The following is a 14,788-nucleotide window of genomic DNA, read 5'->3' on the forward strand; positions in this document are numbered from 1 at the left end:
CTGGGACAGCCCTTAGATGCTCAGAGATTGGCCTCAGAGAAGCTCGGTGTGCCCCCCAACCCCCATCCTGGCCCTGATTCAGCCGTGACTGAGCCAGGCCCCTCAGGACAACAGAGAGAGCCTTCCAACCAGCCCACGTCCACCCCAGGAGGCAAAGAAGGGAAGGTCCTTCTGGAGCCGATCCTGGGACCCCCAGATACCAAGCTGGACCTTCTCAGAGGCTGTCCAGTCCAGCCCCATCAGGAAGCCCTGAGGTCCAATCTGCTTCGGACACTGACCACCTAGCTGCGTGGCCCTGGGCGCGTCGCTCATCCAAGCACGGGGATCCTAACGGCGCCTCCCTCCCTTCGGGGGCTGGTGTCAGGGTCACACAGTGATGCTGTGGAAAGCTGTCTGCCAGCTTTCTGACAGAGGAGGCCACGGAGACCCAAGGTGGGTAAGTGACCTATCCAAGGTTCCATGGGGCCTCCGAGCCTGCAGCTAGGGCAGCTGCCGCTCGCCTGGCACATCCTCCTGCAGCTCTACTACATGCGAGGTGCCCCCTCCTCCCATGGCTGGATGCCCAGTGGGGGAGGCGTTGGGCACTGGATACACCAAAGGACGGAGGATTGCGCTGGAGCTGAGGCTCCCTGCCGTATCCAGGGATACGCACGGACAGGCGAGATACAAGGTGAATGCTTCTAATGGGGGAGGGAGGGGCTGCTCAGACATGGCCCAGAGCTGGGTCGTGAGGGACGACGGCCAAGAGATGAGGAGGAGCAGGAGGGCAGAGAGGGAGCCAAGCGTCAAGGTCAGAGACGTGGCCAGAGAACCCTGTGAACATGGTAGGCCGGGAGGCCCAGAATGAGGGCTGGGATCCTGGGGGAGAAGCCTGTACGCGCACCTTTGCACCCAGGACCCCGAGACACAACCACTGACCTCTGTACAGTCCAAAGAAGCCTTCGTAGCGTAGCACTTTCTTAAAACAATCAAAGCTGTTTTTGTACATCAGCTCTCCCACCAAAGAGCCCGTGGACCGTTGGTTCTGCATCCGGGTCTTCACCAGATCAATTGGGTAGACAGCGGTGGCTCCCACAGCTGCAATGGAACAAAGATAAAGGGGGGCCCGGGAAGAAGAAATGGGCTGAGGGGTAGGGGGAGGAAAGGGGAAGAGGAGAATCTAACCAGCCCCTGGCCTCTGCCTGGGATAAACCACGGGGCTTGGGGGAGCTGGCAGCCCCAGTGGGGGTGGGAGGTCCATGCTGGGCAGGGCCTCGCTCCTCACCCAGCCCCTGGCCTCTGCTCAGGATAAACCACGGGGCTCGGGGGAGCTGGCATCCTCACAGGGGGGAGTCCATGCTGGGCAGGGCCTCACTCCTCACCCGACTCTGCCTCCTGGTACTTGAAGGGCAAAGGGAAGGGAGAGGAAGAGGAGGAAGGAGAATGTAAATATTCACTGAGGACTGACCTCCGGCAACAGAGCCCAGGGCGAACCTGTAAGCAGACTCTGCCACGTGGATGATAAAGGGGCGTGATGCCCCAGAGACCTTCTGGAGAGATGGCGGTGCGGCATCAGAGACCTAGAGGCCAGAATTTGGGAGCATGGACATGGGGGGAGAAGAAAAGAGATTCAATGAATATATGAAGAACACCACCCCAGCCTGTGCCACGGCAGCACAAGCCACGCCATGCCCCGGCACAAGGAAGCAATGAGGCCCGATGCCTTCCTCATTCACAACTACCCCTGATCCATGGCTAGGAAGGCCTGACCAGGGGACTGAAGCAGGCAGGCCTGGCCAAAGGGCTGACCGTGGCCTCCCCTCCGTGGCTGCCTGCCCCCTCCACAGACACCCACTAAGGATCCATCTGGGACATATGTGGTTTTTCAGAGGCGTAATGACATTTACATGTCCAAAGCTCTGACTGTAAAGCCAAGGCCAAAGGGCCCAACAAAAACTAAGCTCCAGTATGAAGTAACCCCAATAGGCCACTAGGGGCGCCACAGTGCCTAGAACCCTGGGCCTGGAGTCAGGAAGGCATGAATTCAAATCCGGCCTCAACTCCTAGTAGCTGTGGGATGCTGGGCAAGTCACTTCACCCCTGTCTGCCTCAGTTTCCTCAAATGATAATAACAGCACTTATCTTTCATGAATGCTTGTCTCCTTATCTTTGTCTTCCTCCTAGTGAGGAATCCACAGCCCTCATTCTGGCCCTCTGTGCCTGTGAGCGCTGTGACCTGCTTCCTGTAGCCATCTGGCCGGGACTGAGGCCTGGGGGTCAGAACCAGCAAAGGTGCGCAGCGGGGAAGAGGGTGGCTCCCGCCCTGCACCCTCCTCTTCTCGGCCTCGGTTGGGAGCAGCCAGGATTCAGCACTGGCTCCCTCGGGGTCCCATGCTGGGTCTGAGCACTGAGGACAGCTATGTCCTGCCCTTCCCCCCTCCCCCCAGGCCCTCTCAGTTCTGGCCTCCTCTCTGAACGGTGGCCAGCCGGCTTCCAGGGTGCTAAGTTCCTGCCTCCCCTCTGGCTCGCACAACTAGCCACTGTACCCAGGTGAGCAGAAGGCCTGGCTCAAGGCCTGGATCCCGCCCAGCCTGCCGTGGTCACACTGGCACGTCTGTGCAGACCCATATCTCCAGGCAGCCAAGGCCCGGTTTGCGTTACAGGAGATAACGCTCAATGACATCAGGAGCCCATTTACTTTTAAAACGCTGCTTCCTTCTTGAATGCTAATAACCCGGAAGGTCCAGGAGCTAATAAAAGAAGGCTCTCCAGAGATGAAAGGGGCTCAGCACCCTTCGAATCGGGGCCTCAGGCTTAAGGCCAGGCCTGCAGGAGGCTCCAGGGCAGAGGCACACCTTCTAACCGGGTTGGTCAATCTGCCTCCTGGCCCTTGGACAGGCTCAAAGAGCCCATCAGGAACCAGCAGAATACCAACCTGCCTCTGGAACTCGGACAGCCGGCCCTGCAGGCGCTCACCAACGAGGGGGGTGATCCTCTCAATGTCTGCCAACGTCATGCGTCTGCAGAGAAAACAGGGACCTCCAGGGCTGCAGAGGCCTTCCAAAGCTTCCCCTGGGTCGCTCCCCCCCCCCCGACAAAGGGACCCTTCCATCACCACTTATGAAGATCTAAGGGCACCCACAAACACGTGTCCTCCCAGGCCCGAACCTCAGCATACCCTCGCGGCTCGTAGAGGTCAGCCAGCTGAAAGAGGATGTCTACTTCCATGGGGGTGATCTGCCCGAACTTCTGAGCTGCCAGCGCGAACTCCTCTAAAGGAAGGCAGGTGTGGGGGGAGAGTCGGGGTGGGGTTTGGGGCATCCTCCCCCCTTTCCTCTCTTGTTTTCCCTTTTAAAATGCTCTTTATCCTAAGTGATGGCTTTCTGGGAGGGGGAGTGACCCTGGGAGGGAGGAGGGGGCCAGGGACAGAAAAGGCAGCAACACAAACAGGCTGGAAAACATGTGAGTGCAGGAAGGGGCCGGAGCTTCCATGAGGAGGAGCCGGGTACCACACGTCCCTGGGGAGTCTCTGACCAAAGGGGTGCTCAGGGGCCCCCTCAGACTGTGAAGCAGCCAAGGCCAGGCCCAGACGGACTCTGGACAGACATCCGTGAGGCTGACAGAAGCTCAGACCCTCCCCTGGCCTCCAGGACTACCTGGGTGATGTAGGCGGTGGAATTGGGAGCGCTGAGCCTCTGACCACTGATGGAGAAGGAGGGCACCATACAAATCCAACTGGGCTTTGGATTTAGAAACATTCAGAAACCTCTTTTCCACGGCTAATTCCACGGGGACCTTTCCTGTCCTGACTCCAGGGGATGCCCCCCAGAGGTGCACTAGCCTAAGGAGGCCGCCCCCACCAGTGACCCCCCAGCCACACCCCTGCTCACCCTTGGTGACTTCGACGTCTTTCCTGTTGCCAGCCAGCGTGGTGTAGATCTTCCTAATGATCTCCATGTTGTTAAGGAGAGAATTAAACCCATTGAAGTAGGAGAAGCTAACTTGGTGGGCCGTAGTACCTCCTGCAGCCTTGAGGGAGGAGAAAAAAAGAATCCAAGATGGGTCTGAGGCACCCAAGTGTCTACCTGAAGACCAGGAATACGGTGGTGCCCACCACGTGCACTCCCCCTGCTCAGCCTGCCCAGGAGCCACGTGCAGAGCACAAGTTTCAACGGGGAACATTTTATAAGTTGGCTTATTTGACCTTTGGCAGATGCCAAAGTCTTCTACAAAGCGCAATTAGGGTTAGGGTTAGGGTCACATTGTGTGCACACACACACACACACACAAGACCAGCTGATGCCAGCGTTTTCTTGAAGGCCCGCCATGACCCTTATGGCTGGCTATAAACCATTCTACATGCACAGTCTCAACATCACACAGATTTCTGGCCCTGATGCATGGTCTGGGGGAAACAGGAAGCATAAGGGATGTGGGGGTGGGGGTACCTGGGTGTAGAGTCAGGGTTAAGAATTTATGAAGAACTAGGGTTTTTACAGGTTTTTTTTTTTAAGGCAATTGGGGTTAAGTGACTTGCCCAGGGTCACACAGCTAGTAAGTGTCAAGTGTTTGGTCTGAGGTCACATCTGAACTCAGGTCCTCCTGACTCTAGGGCCGCTCTATCTACTGCGCCACCTAGCTGCCCCTGAGAACCAGAGCTTTTGATGGAGATCAAGGAAAACACCAAAACGTCCCATTAGGAAGGGAATTTCCATTCTGGAATATTCCATGGTCAGTCTTTCTTCCCTTAGGGAAGTCTGTCTTAATGGGAGAGTCAGGTCAATCTTGATTTGACAGACAGCGAGCACCACAAAAAGCTAAGCGAGAGGAGGGTTGCATTAGCCAGTGGCTGTCTGGGTTCAGGGAGCTGGAAGGGTGGTCAAGCCATCCTGTAAGGGTCAGAGAGCCCCCCTGCTCTGTCCTGAGGAGAGAAAGGAGGGTGGGGTCTGCCTCAAGAAGAGAGCAGCAGATGTGCAGGGCATTTGGTGTGACATCCAAAGATGGCATCAGGGATGGGAGCGTCCCGCCAGCCTCCCCTCCTCAGGACAGAAAAGCGCTGGGGGTGGGGGTGGTCATTTTTCATCCTGCTTCCAATAGGGATGCTAGGTCAAACCACAGGTGTGGCAGTCCCCAGAGGTGGGAAAGCAAACAGACGCCCCTGCCTGCCCCAGCCCCCGGAGACTGCAGCTCACCGCAACCAGGCACTCCTCCACGAAAGGTGTCAAGACGTGTGGGCGGATGGTGACCATGATGTCCCGGAAGTCCAAGGCAGTGACCCGCCCGGTGCGTGCAGTATCCCGCTGCATAAAGGCCTGCTTGGCATGTTCCAACTGTATTTCCTGAAAAACGAGGGAGGGGTTGGTGGGTGGGAGTGGAGGGTTTTACGTGGCAGTCCTATGCCTTCCTTCATTCTCTGCCATCTGCCTGGGCACCCTACCCCAGCCCCACCCTCCCAAAACCTGCCAAGGGATTTGTGATGTGACAGACAGGCCCACAGCCTGAGCAGAAGCTCTTGGAGGGTAGGAAGATGGAGGCTTGCTTTTGTACGCCCAGGGCCCAGCTTAGCACCCGACCAAACAACTTCTAGAATGAAGGGTGAACAGAGTGGACAACAAAGACACAGTGTCTTAGTACAGGCGGCCCAGGTGTGGAACTCCCACCATGACGTGCAGAGAGTCCTCCCCTCCCCACACAACTAAGGACGCTCCCCATCTTTCAGGTGCTCAAAAATCTTGGACATGATGTAAGAAACAGGAAGGCTCAGAGGATTCTGTGAGTCTGACACTGCCTGGCACACAGCAGGCATTGAGGAAGGCTCAGAGAATTCTGTCTGTGTATCTGTCTCTGCATCTGACACTGCCTGGTACACAGTAGGCATTTAGGAAGGCTCAGAGGATTCTGTCTCTCTCTGCGTCTGACACTGCCTGGCACACAGTAGGCATTTACAAAGGCTCAGAGGATTCTGTCTCTGCGTTTGACACTGCCTGGCATGCAGTAGGCATTTAGGAAGGCTCAGAGGATTCTATCTGTCTCTGCATCTGACACTGCCTGGCACACGGTAGGCATTTACAAAGGCTCAGAGGATTCTGTCTCTGCGTCTGACACTGCCTGGCATGCAGTAGGCATTTAGGAAGGCTCAGAGGGTTCTGTCTATGCGTCTGACACTGCCTGGCATGCAGTAGGCATTTAGGAAGGCTCAGAGGGTTCTGTCTGTGTACCTGTCTCTGCGTCTGACACTGAGGAATAAATGCAACGCTATTGGAAGGATCCTAGATGGATTCAGAAAAGCACAGGAAGACTCCCATGGACAGATGCAGGGGACCACAATAAAGGCAAGGAAAAGAAGTCAGGCAGTCAGTCAAGAACCGTTGATCCAGCTCCTACTATGTGCCGGCAGTGTGCTAAGTGCCGAGGACACAAAGACAGGTAAAGGCTGACCCTGCCACCGAGGAGCTTAGAAGGGGGAGGGGAGGGATGGCTCCTCACTGCCGTGGCCAGGCCAGGAGGGGCCATCCCTAGGCAGTGCTATGCCAACGCACCAGCATGGCCCTAAGCTGACACGCATCCCCTCCCTGCCTGGCAAGTGTGGACAACATCACAAACAGAACCAATTCTGTGGGTAGCAGGGCCGAGACATCCCGGTGCCTGGCCGTGAGCAAGTGAAAAGGGGGCGGCCTCTGGAGGACAGACAGGAAGGAGGATGGGCACAATTATTCAGCCTGGCCTGACCATGTCACCCCCTGAAGTTCCCTAGGGCCTCCAGGAGAGGATACCTAGGGCCCTGCTTGGTGCTCACAGCCTTCCATCACCTGTCCCTCCTCCTTTCCCGTCTTCTCACCCCTCACTCCCCAGCACATAGTCTGGGGTGCAGTGCCCCCGGCCTCCCGACCCTCCATCTCTCAGCTTCGGACATCTTCTCTGGCTGCCCCCAAGCCTGGAATGCTCTCCCTCCTGTGCCCTGACTGACCTCCCCAGTTACTTTCTAGTGTAGCTAAAATCCCTCCCATTTATCCTGTCTACAGATTACCTGGTGTCTCCCCAGTCAGACTGTGAGCTCCTTGAGGGCAGGAATGCTATTTTGCCTCTTTTGTGTATCTCCATCACTTAGCACAGTTCCTGGCACAGAGCAGGCACTCAAAAAATGCTTACTGACTGACTGGCATGTGGTACCTGACTGTGAGAAGGCATTTAATAAATGCTGCCTGAAATAAACCAAACTGGGGTGTATTAAATAGAGCCCTAAGTGGGACTTTTGAGTCAGGAAGAGCCGAGTTCAAATCCACCTCTGACACACCCTAGCTTTGTGACTCTGGGCAAATCACTGAAAGCTGCCTTTGTATCTGTCATAGACTGTCTCCCGATTCCTGTTTCTAGCACTAGGTCTGATATACAGTAGGCACTTGATAAATGCCCTCTGACAGACTGAGATGCCAGGCTGAAAGAAGGGAAGGGTCACACAGGTAGGCACCATAAAGTGTCAAGCCCTTAGGGAGAGTCAGAGAGCTGGCTGGGTCTCACAGGGAAACTCCATCAGTGCTCTGAGACCCTGCCCCAGCCATGAGAACTGGCCATGCCTTTGATGCTACTGCCCTCCAGGGCACAGGCAAGAAAGCGGGGGGTCCCAATGACAGATCATATACCGTAAGAGCCATCAGGACCAGAGAGCGGGGTGGGCAGGCCATTCACACTCCAGCCCGAGGAAGGCTCTCTCCACGGGGAGACACAGGGTAGAAAACGTGTTTGCAAACCTCAAAGTGCTATGTAGTCATGGTAGTGGTGGTGGTAGTAGTAGTAATAGTAATAGTGGTGGTAGTAGTAGTAATAGCAATGGTGATGGTGGTGGTAGTAACAGTAATGGTGGTAGTGGTAATAGTGGTGGTGGCAATAGTACTACTAGTAGTAATAACAGTGGTAGCAGCAGTAGTAGTAGTGACAGTGGTAGTGGTAGCGGTGTTGGGAGAGGTAGGAGGAGGAGTGGCAGTGGGGTGGTAGTAGTAGTAACTCATACCAGCTCTGTTTACAGAACACTGGAAGGCGTACAAAGTCTCTACAAACGTGATTTCCTCTGATCCTCGTCAGGGTGTCAGACAAGGAGCCTGGTCTTCCTGATTCCAGGCCCCTTCCACTTGAGGCACCCCAAAGCTGCCTCTCATTGAACCGAGGCCCTTCACGGTTGCTCTCCTACAGAGGACTCATTGGGGCAGGAATCGAGGCTGCTCCCATGCAGGCCCTTGTGCTTCCTGCAGCCCCATCCTGACTGCTTGGGGCAGGGCACGCCTGGGGGGGATTACCTGGGGATCCTCCTGGCCACAGAACTATCTGTATGGGAGGGGAGGGTGCTCAGCTCCTCAGGGGAGGGGGAAGGGACATCTGCCCCAGGTGGATGCCGCGGGGGCCTCGGGGTTCAGCATAGCCCCACTGAGGAAGCAGAGGCTTGAGGACTGTCCGCTGCCCAGGCCTTGCCAGTCAGCGTCAGTCTTTTGTATTTTGGAATACAAAAGAGAATGGGTGCCAACAGTGTGCATGATCAGAGCAAGGGCTCCTTGCCGAGATCCCTCCCAGAGACCCCGCCCCCCCACCCCAACACACAATGTACCTTGGTTCGGCGCCCACCACCATCGAGGAACACTGGACGAATCCAGAGTTGGGGGTGGGGGGCCTTTGAGCAGACAGAGCTAGGCCGACACAGGCCACGAGGGGAGAGTCAGCGAGCCACCAGGCCCAGGAGCCCCCTTTGGCCCTGCTGGCCACAGAGGCCCGGATGCTTCTGAGAGGGGGTTCTCCACCTACACCAGCCCCCACCTACGGGACTTTGCTCAGGCTAAGAGACGTGGCATCCCGTGTGCAGACTTCCTCTTCAATGAGGCCGGGCTCCACAGGTCTCAAGAAGCACAGGCACAATCTTGGGGCACAATGAGGGGCTGTGCCCCGGGGAATTCCGACCAGGCCAGGCTCCCGGGAGCCCAGGAACACGCCCACATGTGCTTGCAACAAGAGCCCTAGAGCAGGCCCACTGAATGCACACCCCTCCAGGAGCTGCCATGCCAAGCAAAGCCGCCAGAGGAGGGAGGGAGGCCGGAGCTCCCTGGTTGCTGCTCTGTGCTTCCGGGGGCTGGCCGGCCTGTGGTTCTCCCCGGGTCCCAAGAGTTCAGCATCCACCCCCGAGTCCACGCTCCAGCTTCCAAGGCCCGCAGGAAGGCCCTGCCCACATCTAGGGCTCAGTGGGCTCCACACATGAGGCAGAGGGCACGGGGAAGGGGTCAGAGGCAGAGTGAAGGAGGAGGGCCGTGGAGACGGAAAAGGCCAGCAAGTAAGGGGTGGAGCTGGAGTACAATGAAGAAAGGAAGGGGGGGGGGAGGCTTATTAAATACCTACTACGTGCCCAGCTAAGCTTTCAATTGTATACTCACTGGATCTTCTCAGCGATCCTGGGAGGGAGGTGCTATTATCTCCATTTTACAGATGAGGAAACTGAGGCTAATATGACAGGCTCAGGCTCACACAGCTACTCAAGTGTCTGGGGCCAGATTTGATTTCAGGGCTTCCTGACTCCAGGCCCAGCACGCTCCCCACTGCACCACCCAGCTGCCCTCAAGAGAGGGCAAGGTGTTAACACCGTCAGATGTACACTTCAGGCGCGTCACAGCGAAAGCGTCAAGGTAAGAACCTGGAGCGTTCAGAGCCTTAGTCCTGCTCTGGGGTCCCCTAGGCATGCAAGAGGAACACAAGGCTTTGGACCAACCCCTCTGGCCAAAGCTGCCTGCTCAGAAGCAGGAGGCCCCCCTGCTCTCTGAACACAGCACTCTGGGTCAAGGGACCAGGGGTCCAGAAGCAGAGGTGGGACAGCACTGGCCAGGCCACGGAGCCACTTACCAGTAAGAACTGAGTGAACTCTGCATAGGGAAGTCGTCTTTTTCGGTCTTTCCCAAAGTGCAGCTGCACAAATTCCGAATTCCAGTTAAACGGAATGCGTTGATGAATGGTGGTCCGTTCAAAAACTTGCTTTACATCCTCTGGAAAAGAAAGGCAGAGAGAGATGGAAAGAGTTAAATTAAACATGACCAATTCATATTAGGTCTATTTTTTTTATGATTTTATAAGAACAAAAGCTTTTTCACTGCGCAGACAAGCTTATCAATTTCCACTTGGAGAATACCCTTTGAACCTTCCATGGAAAAAGGAAAACATTCAAAAACAGAAACAAAAAACTATAGAAAAAAAGGAAAAAGCCCACAATTATGTACAGCAACATCTATTATGAAATGACACCCAATCACTAAAGTAAAAGTAATGTCAACTAGCATTTATTCAGTATCTACTATATGAATAAACCTGAACATAAGCCCTCTCTCCCGTGGAGACTGCCTTTCAAACTCGGAAGGGATAACAACAACAACAACAACAGACACTTGCATCTCCCTCTGACCTCTGCCAGCCACTTTCTTCACAATACCTTTGGCCATTAAGCTTGCCCAAGTCTTCTCACCCTCAAGAAACCCCTTCACTCGATCCTATCCTCCTCTCAAGCCACTTCTTAGCTCTCAAAGAAGGCAGTGAACTGAGCAAGGGAGTAAATGCCAGCACCATCTATGGGCAGGATTCTTATTGCAGTAAGTTATTTTCCTGCTCAGTAGAAGCCCATTTGGGTATTCCAAAATGCTGAGCACATAGGCCTGCACGTGGCCCAGGCAGCGGACAGGAGGCCACAGACGAGGGTGCTGCTGTGAAGGGGGATCGATGGGACTTGGGGTGTGTGGATCGGGGACAACAGCAATGGAGTCAGAGACCAGAAAATGTCCAGGAAAGCTCCAGAGTCTTAAATAAGGGCAACTACACAGAACAAAAATGGATGTGTCCAGAGGAGTGGGAGGGGGCCCCTAGGGAACACCCTGATTTTAAGGCAAACATTCCGGCAGGCGGACAGAGAACTGGGAGTCGTCTGCAGAGAATAAGTGAGCCCAGGGAGAAGATGATCCCAAATTCAAGATGTGGAGCAAGAGAAGAGGCCCTGGGACACAAGTCTGGGAAAGCCCCACATATGAGCGGGGCGGGGGGACAGAGAAGAACCAGGGGAGAAGGAAATGCCAAGACAGGAAAGTCCAGGTGAATGGGGAAGACACTCAGGACCAGGCGTTCAGCCTCAGGAGCTTCAATGCAGCACACTGGGAGACGCGTTCCATAAAGATTTCTTTAAGTTGATGTCACCCCAAATTATTTTCTTTCAAAACCATGGCCACACGTGGCAAGCTCCTTCAGTGACTCGGGAGTAGATGCAGCACAAATGCACACCCACAGTTCTCTTTCAATCCCGTCTCGACCACCCACCTCCAGAACACGCCTGCCAGCCCTTTTCTCTGAGAGCTGTAAATGCTCAGAACTGGGCTCTTCTGTGGCCTGCCCTGCAGGATCACAGCCAATTTTCCAACTCTGAAAAGCAGTGTTTTTGTGTCTCTCATAGTGAAAAGAGGGGCAGGCTACACTTTAGATAGGAGAGATGGCTGGAAGAGCCCCTGTCACACTGCTAAGCTTTCCCATGTCCCCTCTCTCCCCAAGGACCCTGCGCATGCTGGGCCTGGGTGTGTGTGCCGACCCAAGGCTGTATTCAGACAGCATCAGTTCTGTCTCTGGAGACGGATGGCATGCCTCATCATGAGTCCCTTGGGACTGTCTTAGATCACTGGACTACTGGGAATAGTTAGCTATTTAGGGTTAGGGTCACTCTCACCTGATCACTGTACAATGTGGCTCCTGTGTACAACATTCTCCTGGGTCTGCTCATTTCACTTTGCATCAGTTCATGTAAGACATTCCAGGTTTTCTTCTGAAATCATCCTGCTTGTCATTTCTTATAGCACAATATTCCATCACACTCATATACCACAGCTCGTTCAGCCATTCCCCAACTGATGGACATCCCCTCAATTTCCAATTCTTTGTCCCCACAAAAAGAGCTGTTATAAATATTTTTGTACATGTGGGTACTTTTCCCTTTTTGATGATCTCTTTGGGATACAGACCTAGAGGTATTGCTGGATCAAAGGGTATGCACAGTTTGATAGCCCTCTGGGCATAGTTCCAAATTGCTCTCCAGAATGGTTGGATCAGTTCACAACTCCACCAACAGTACATTAGTGTCCCAGTTTTCCTACACCCCCTCCAACATTTATCATTTTCCTTTTCCACCGCAGTAACCAATCTGATAGGTGTGAAGTGGCACCTCAGAGATGTTTTCATCTATATTTCCCTAATCAATAGTGATTTAGAGCATTTTTTCATGACTATAGATAGTGTTCATTTCTTTGTCTGAAAGCTGCCCGTTCATATCCTTTGACCATTTAAGAATTGGGGAATGATTTGTATTCTTATAAATTTAACTTAGTTCTCTACATAGTTGAGAAATAAGGACTTTATCTGAGATACTTGTTGCAAAACATTTCCCCCAGTTTTCTGCTTTCCTTTTAATTTTGGTTACATTGGCTTTGTTACGCAAAACCTTTCAAATTTTATATGATCAGAATGATCTACATTTTGTAATGCTCGCTCGATTTTCTTTGGTCCTAAATTCTTCCCTCATCCACAGATCTGACAAATTAACCACTCCTTGCTCGCCTGATTTGCTTATGGCATCACCCTTATTTTGGTACAAGGTGTGAGATGGTCCTTTTCCCAGCTGTTTTTGTCAAACGATGAGTTTTCTGAGAGCCCTTTCAGGGGGACCATGAGTCATAGCCACTTGTCCCTCTTCTCAGTCCAAGAGGAGGAGCAGACATGCCCATCAGGAGAGAAGGCAGGGCCAGAAGGGGACTGGCCAGTGGAGATGTGGCTTCCTGGGGAGCAGCCTGGTCCTGAAGGGGCCACAGACAGAAGAGTCTGAAACCCAGCTGTTTGCTAACCCAAGCACATGGGTCTTCCTCACTCACTCTCCCCTGGGAATACCGCGTAGTTTAGACAGAGAGCATCAGCCAGGTTTCCATGCAGATTACACTTGCTTTTGTTTTCTTGCTGAGTGAAAGGTTGGATGCCTAAGAGTTAACGGAGTCACACTGACCCATTTTGTGGAGGAGCCTGAGGGTCAAGACACGTCGACAGATATTTCTGGGTGGCTGACTCAGTGCCAGGCCCTGTGCTGAGCCGGGAGGCCAGCTTCTCCTCCCAGGGAGCACGCATCGAAATAGGGAGACCCCACGAAGGACGTGGCAAAGCCAGGAGAAGGGAGCGTGCTCGGTGGAGCAGGGCAGCCCAGAGAGGATCTGGGAGGAAGGCATCAGGCCACCAACTAGGGGACGGGCTCTCTCCTGCAGACGCTTTGGGGCCCCAGCTTGGAGCAACCCTCAAGCCCAGATCTTGTCTCAAGAATATGCCTGAGCCAGGGTGACTTGGTCTGATCTCCTCAGGAGAACGCTGTACACAGTAACAGCCACGTTGTGCAATGACTAATGTTGATAGACTTAACCCTTCTCAGCAATGCAAGGATCTAAGACATCTCCAAAGGCCTCATAATGGAAAATGCTATCCACATCCAAAGAAAGAACTATGCAGTCTGAATGCAGATTGATGCATACTATTTGCTATTTTTTTCTTTTGTTTTGTTTCTTCTTTCTTGTGTTTCCTCCTATTGGTTCTAATTCTTACTTACGACATCACTAATGTGAAAACATGTTCAATAGGAATGTATATGTAGAGCCTGCATCAGACTGCGTGCCATCTTGGGGGGGAAGGGGGAGAAAAATTCAAAACTCAAAAGCTTATGGAAGTGATTGTTGATAAATCAAAATAAATTAATAAACTTAAAAAAAAATGCATTCTCCCAATGTCAAAATGGGTCATCTCAGCCTGCTCAACAGACAGACAGATGGGCAGCGCACAAAGTGAAGTCTGCTGGAGCCTGAGGAACCGAAGGCTCCCCAACAGGAGGAGGTAAGAAGAGCGCAGCCTCTAGGGTACCTCGTGCAGGTGTGCATGCCAGCAGAAAGTTCATGTTCACAAAAGGAGGGCGGCCGGGCGGGAGGGCTGCCTCCCAGACACTGCTGTGGACAGAGGAATAGGGACTGATGGCAGCCTGGTCTGGGCTCGCTGGAGGGAAAAGGGAAGCGAAGAAGCATTTCCATGGCACCTCCTATGTGCCAGGCCACAGAAGGAAGCAATTCCAAGCCACCAGGAGCTTCCATCCAGAAAGGGGGGGAGCCCCAGGAACACACACCTCTCTACACAGAAGACTTTTGAGAGGGAGGGCGCAGGCACTGCGAGAACCAGGAAAGGCCTCATGCTGCGCCCCGACAGAAGGAGCTGCGTCAGAGAGAGGGCACACTCAGAGGGAGGACGCATTGAGAGGGGAATCTGGCTGAATGGCAGGGGTTGAGAGGCTGCTGCCTGAGGAGGATGGGAGGGGAGGCCCTGGAGTCTTGGGCCGGAGCGGGGAGAGACTGGAGGCCAGGAGCCAGGGGAGGAGCCAGGGCTGTGCCCGTGGCACCCAAGATGTTGTGAAGGCAGAAACGGCAAATCTGGCAGGGGGAGAGCCAGGGAGTGCACACCTCCAGAAAGTGTCTACAAGGGGTCTGATGGCGCCGGCCCTCCCCAATCCTCCAACAGGCATGGAGAAGAGGAGATGGCACCATTTTCCAAGGAGCTGGACGGCCGTGGAAGCCTCTGGGACCCTTCTTGGGTGAGGGGGTGGTAAAAGCCCCTGGTCCTGGCCCTCAGCATGGGGGTCCAGCACCTATCGAACAGGCTGGCTTTGCTGAACCACGAGGAGGCCCTGGATGTCTTGGCCATGGGAGCTTTCCAGAGGGCTCAGAGTCCCGGGAAAAAC

General features: G+C 54.1%; 1 protein-coding gene across 4 annotated transcripts in view; it reads right to left on the reverse strand.

The window, feature by feature from the left end:
• Positions 1–14,788, reverse strand: part of SLC25A13 (solute carrier family 25 member 13) — an 83,746-nt gene that overhangs the window by 30,523 nt on the left and 38,435 nt on the right. For all 4 annotated transcript variants that reach the window (XR_013485034.1, XM_020999968.2, XM_020999970.2 and 1 more), the window contains 7 exons: positions 9,853–9,992; positions 5,172–5,318; positions 3,870–4,008; positions 3,158–3,251; positions 2,915–2,999; positions 1,448–1,559; positions 919–1,077 (listed from right to left, as the gene is read on the reverse strand). Coding sequence is in view for 3 of the 4 variants with exons in the window: in XM_020999968.2 (XP_020855627.1) it covers positions 919–1,077; positions 1,448–1,559; positions 2,915–2,999; positions 3,158–3,251; positions 3,870–4,008; positions 5,172–5,318; positions 9,853–9,992 (876 nt within the window). In the remaining variant the exon portion in view is untranslated. The remainder of the gene's footprint in view (positions 1–918; positions 1,078–1,447; positions 1,560–2,914; positions 3,000–3,157; positions 3,252–3,869; positions 4,009–5,171; positions 5,319–9,852; positions 9,993–14,788) is intronic.

This window comes from Phascolarctos cinereus, unplaced genomic scaffold (assembly GCF_003287225.1).
Source record: "Phascolarctos cinereus isolate Bilbo 61053 unplaced genomic scaffold, phaCin_HiC Scaffold_1;HRSCAF=81, whole genome shotgun sequence".
Classification (NCBI taxonomy): domain Eukaryota; kingdom Metazoa; phylum Chordata; class Mammalia; order Diprotodontia; family Phascolarctidae; genus Phascolarctos; species Phascolarctos cinereus.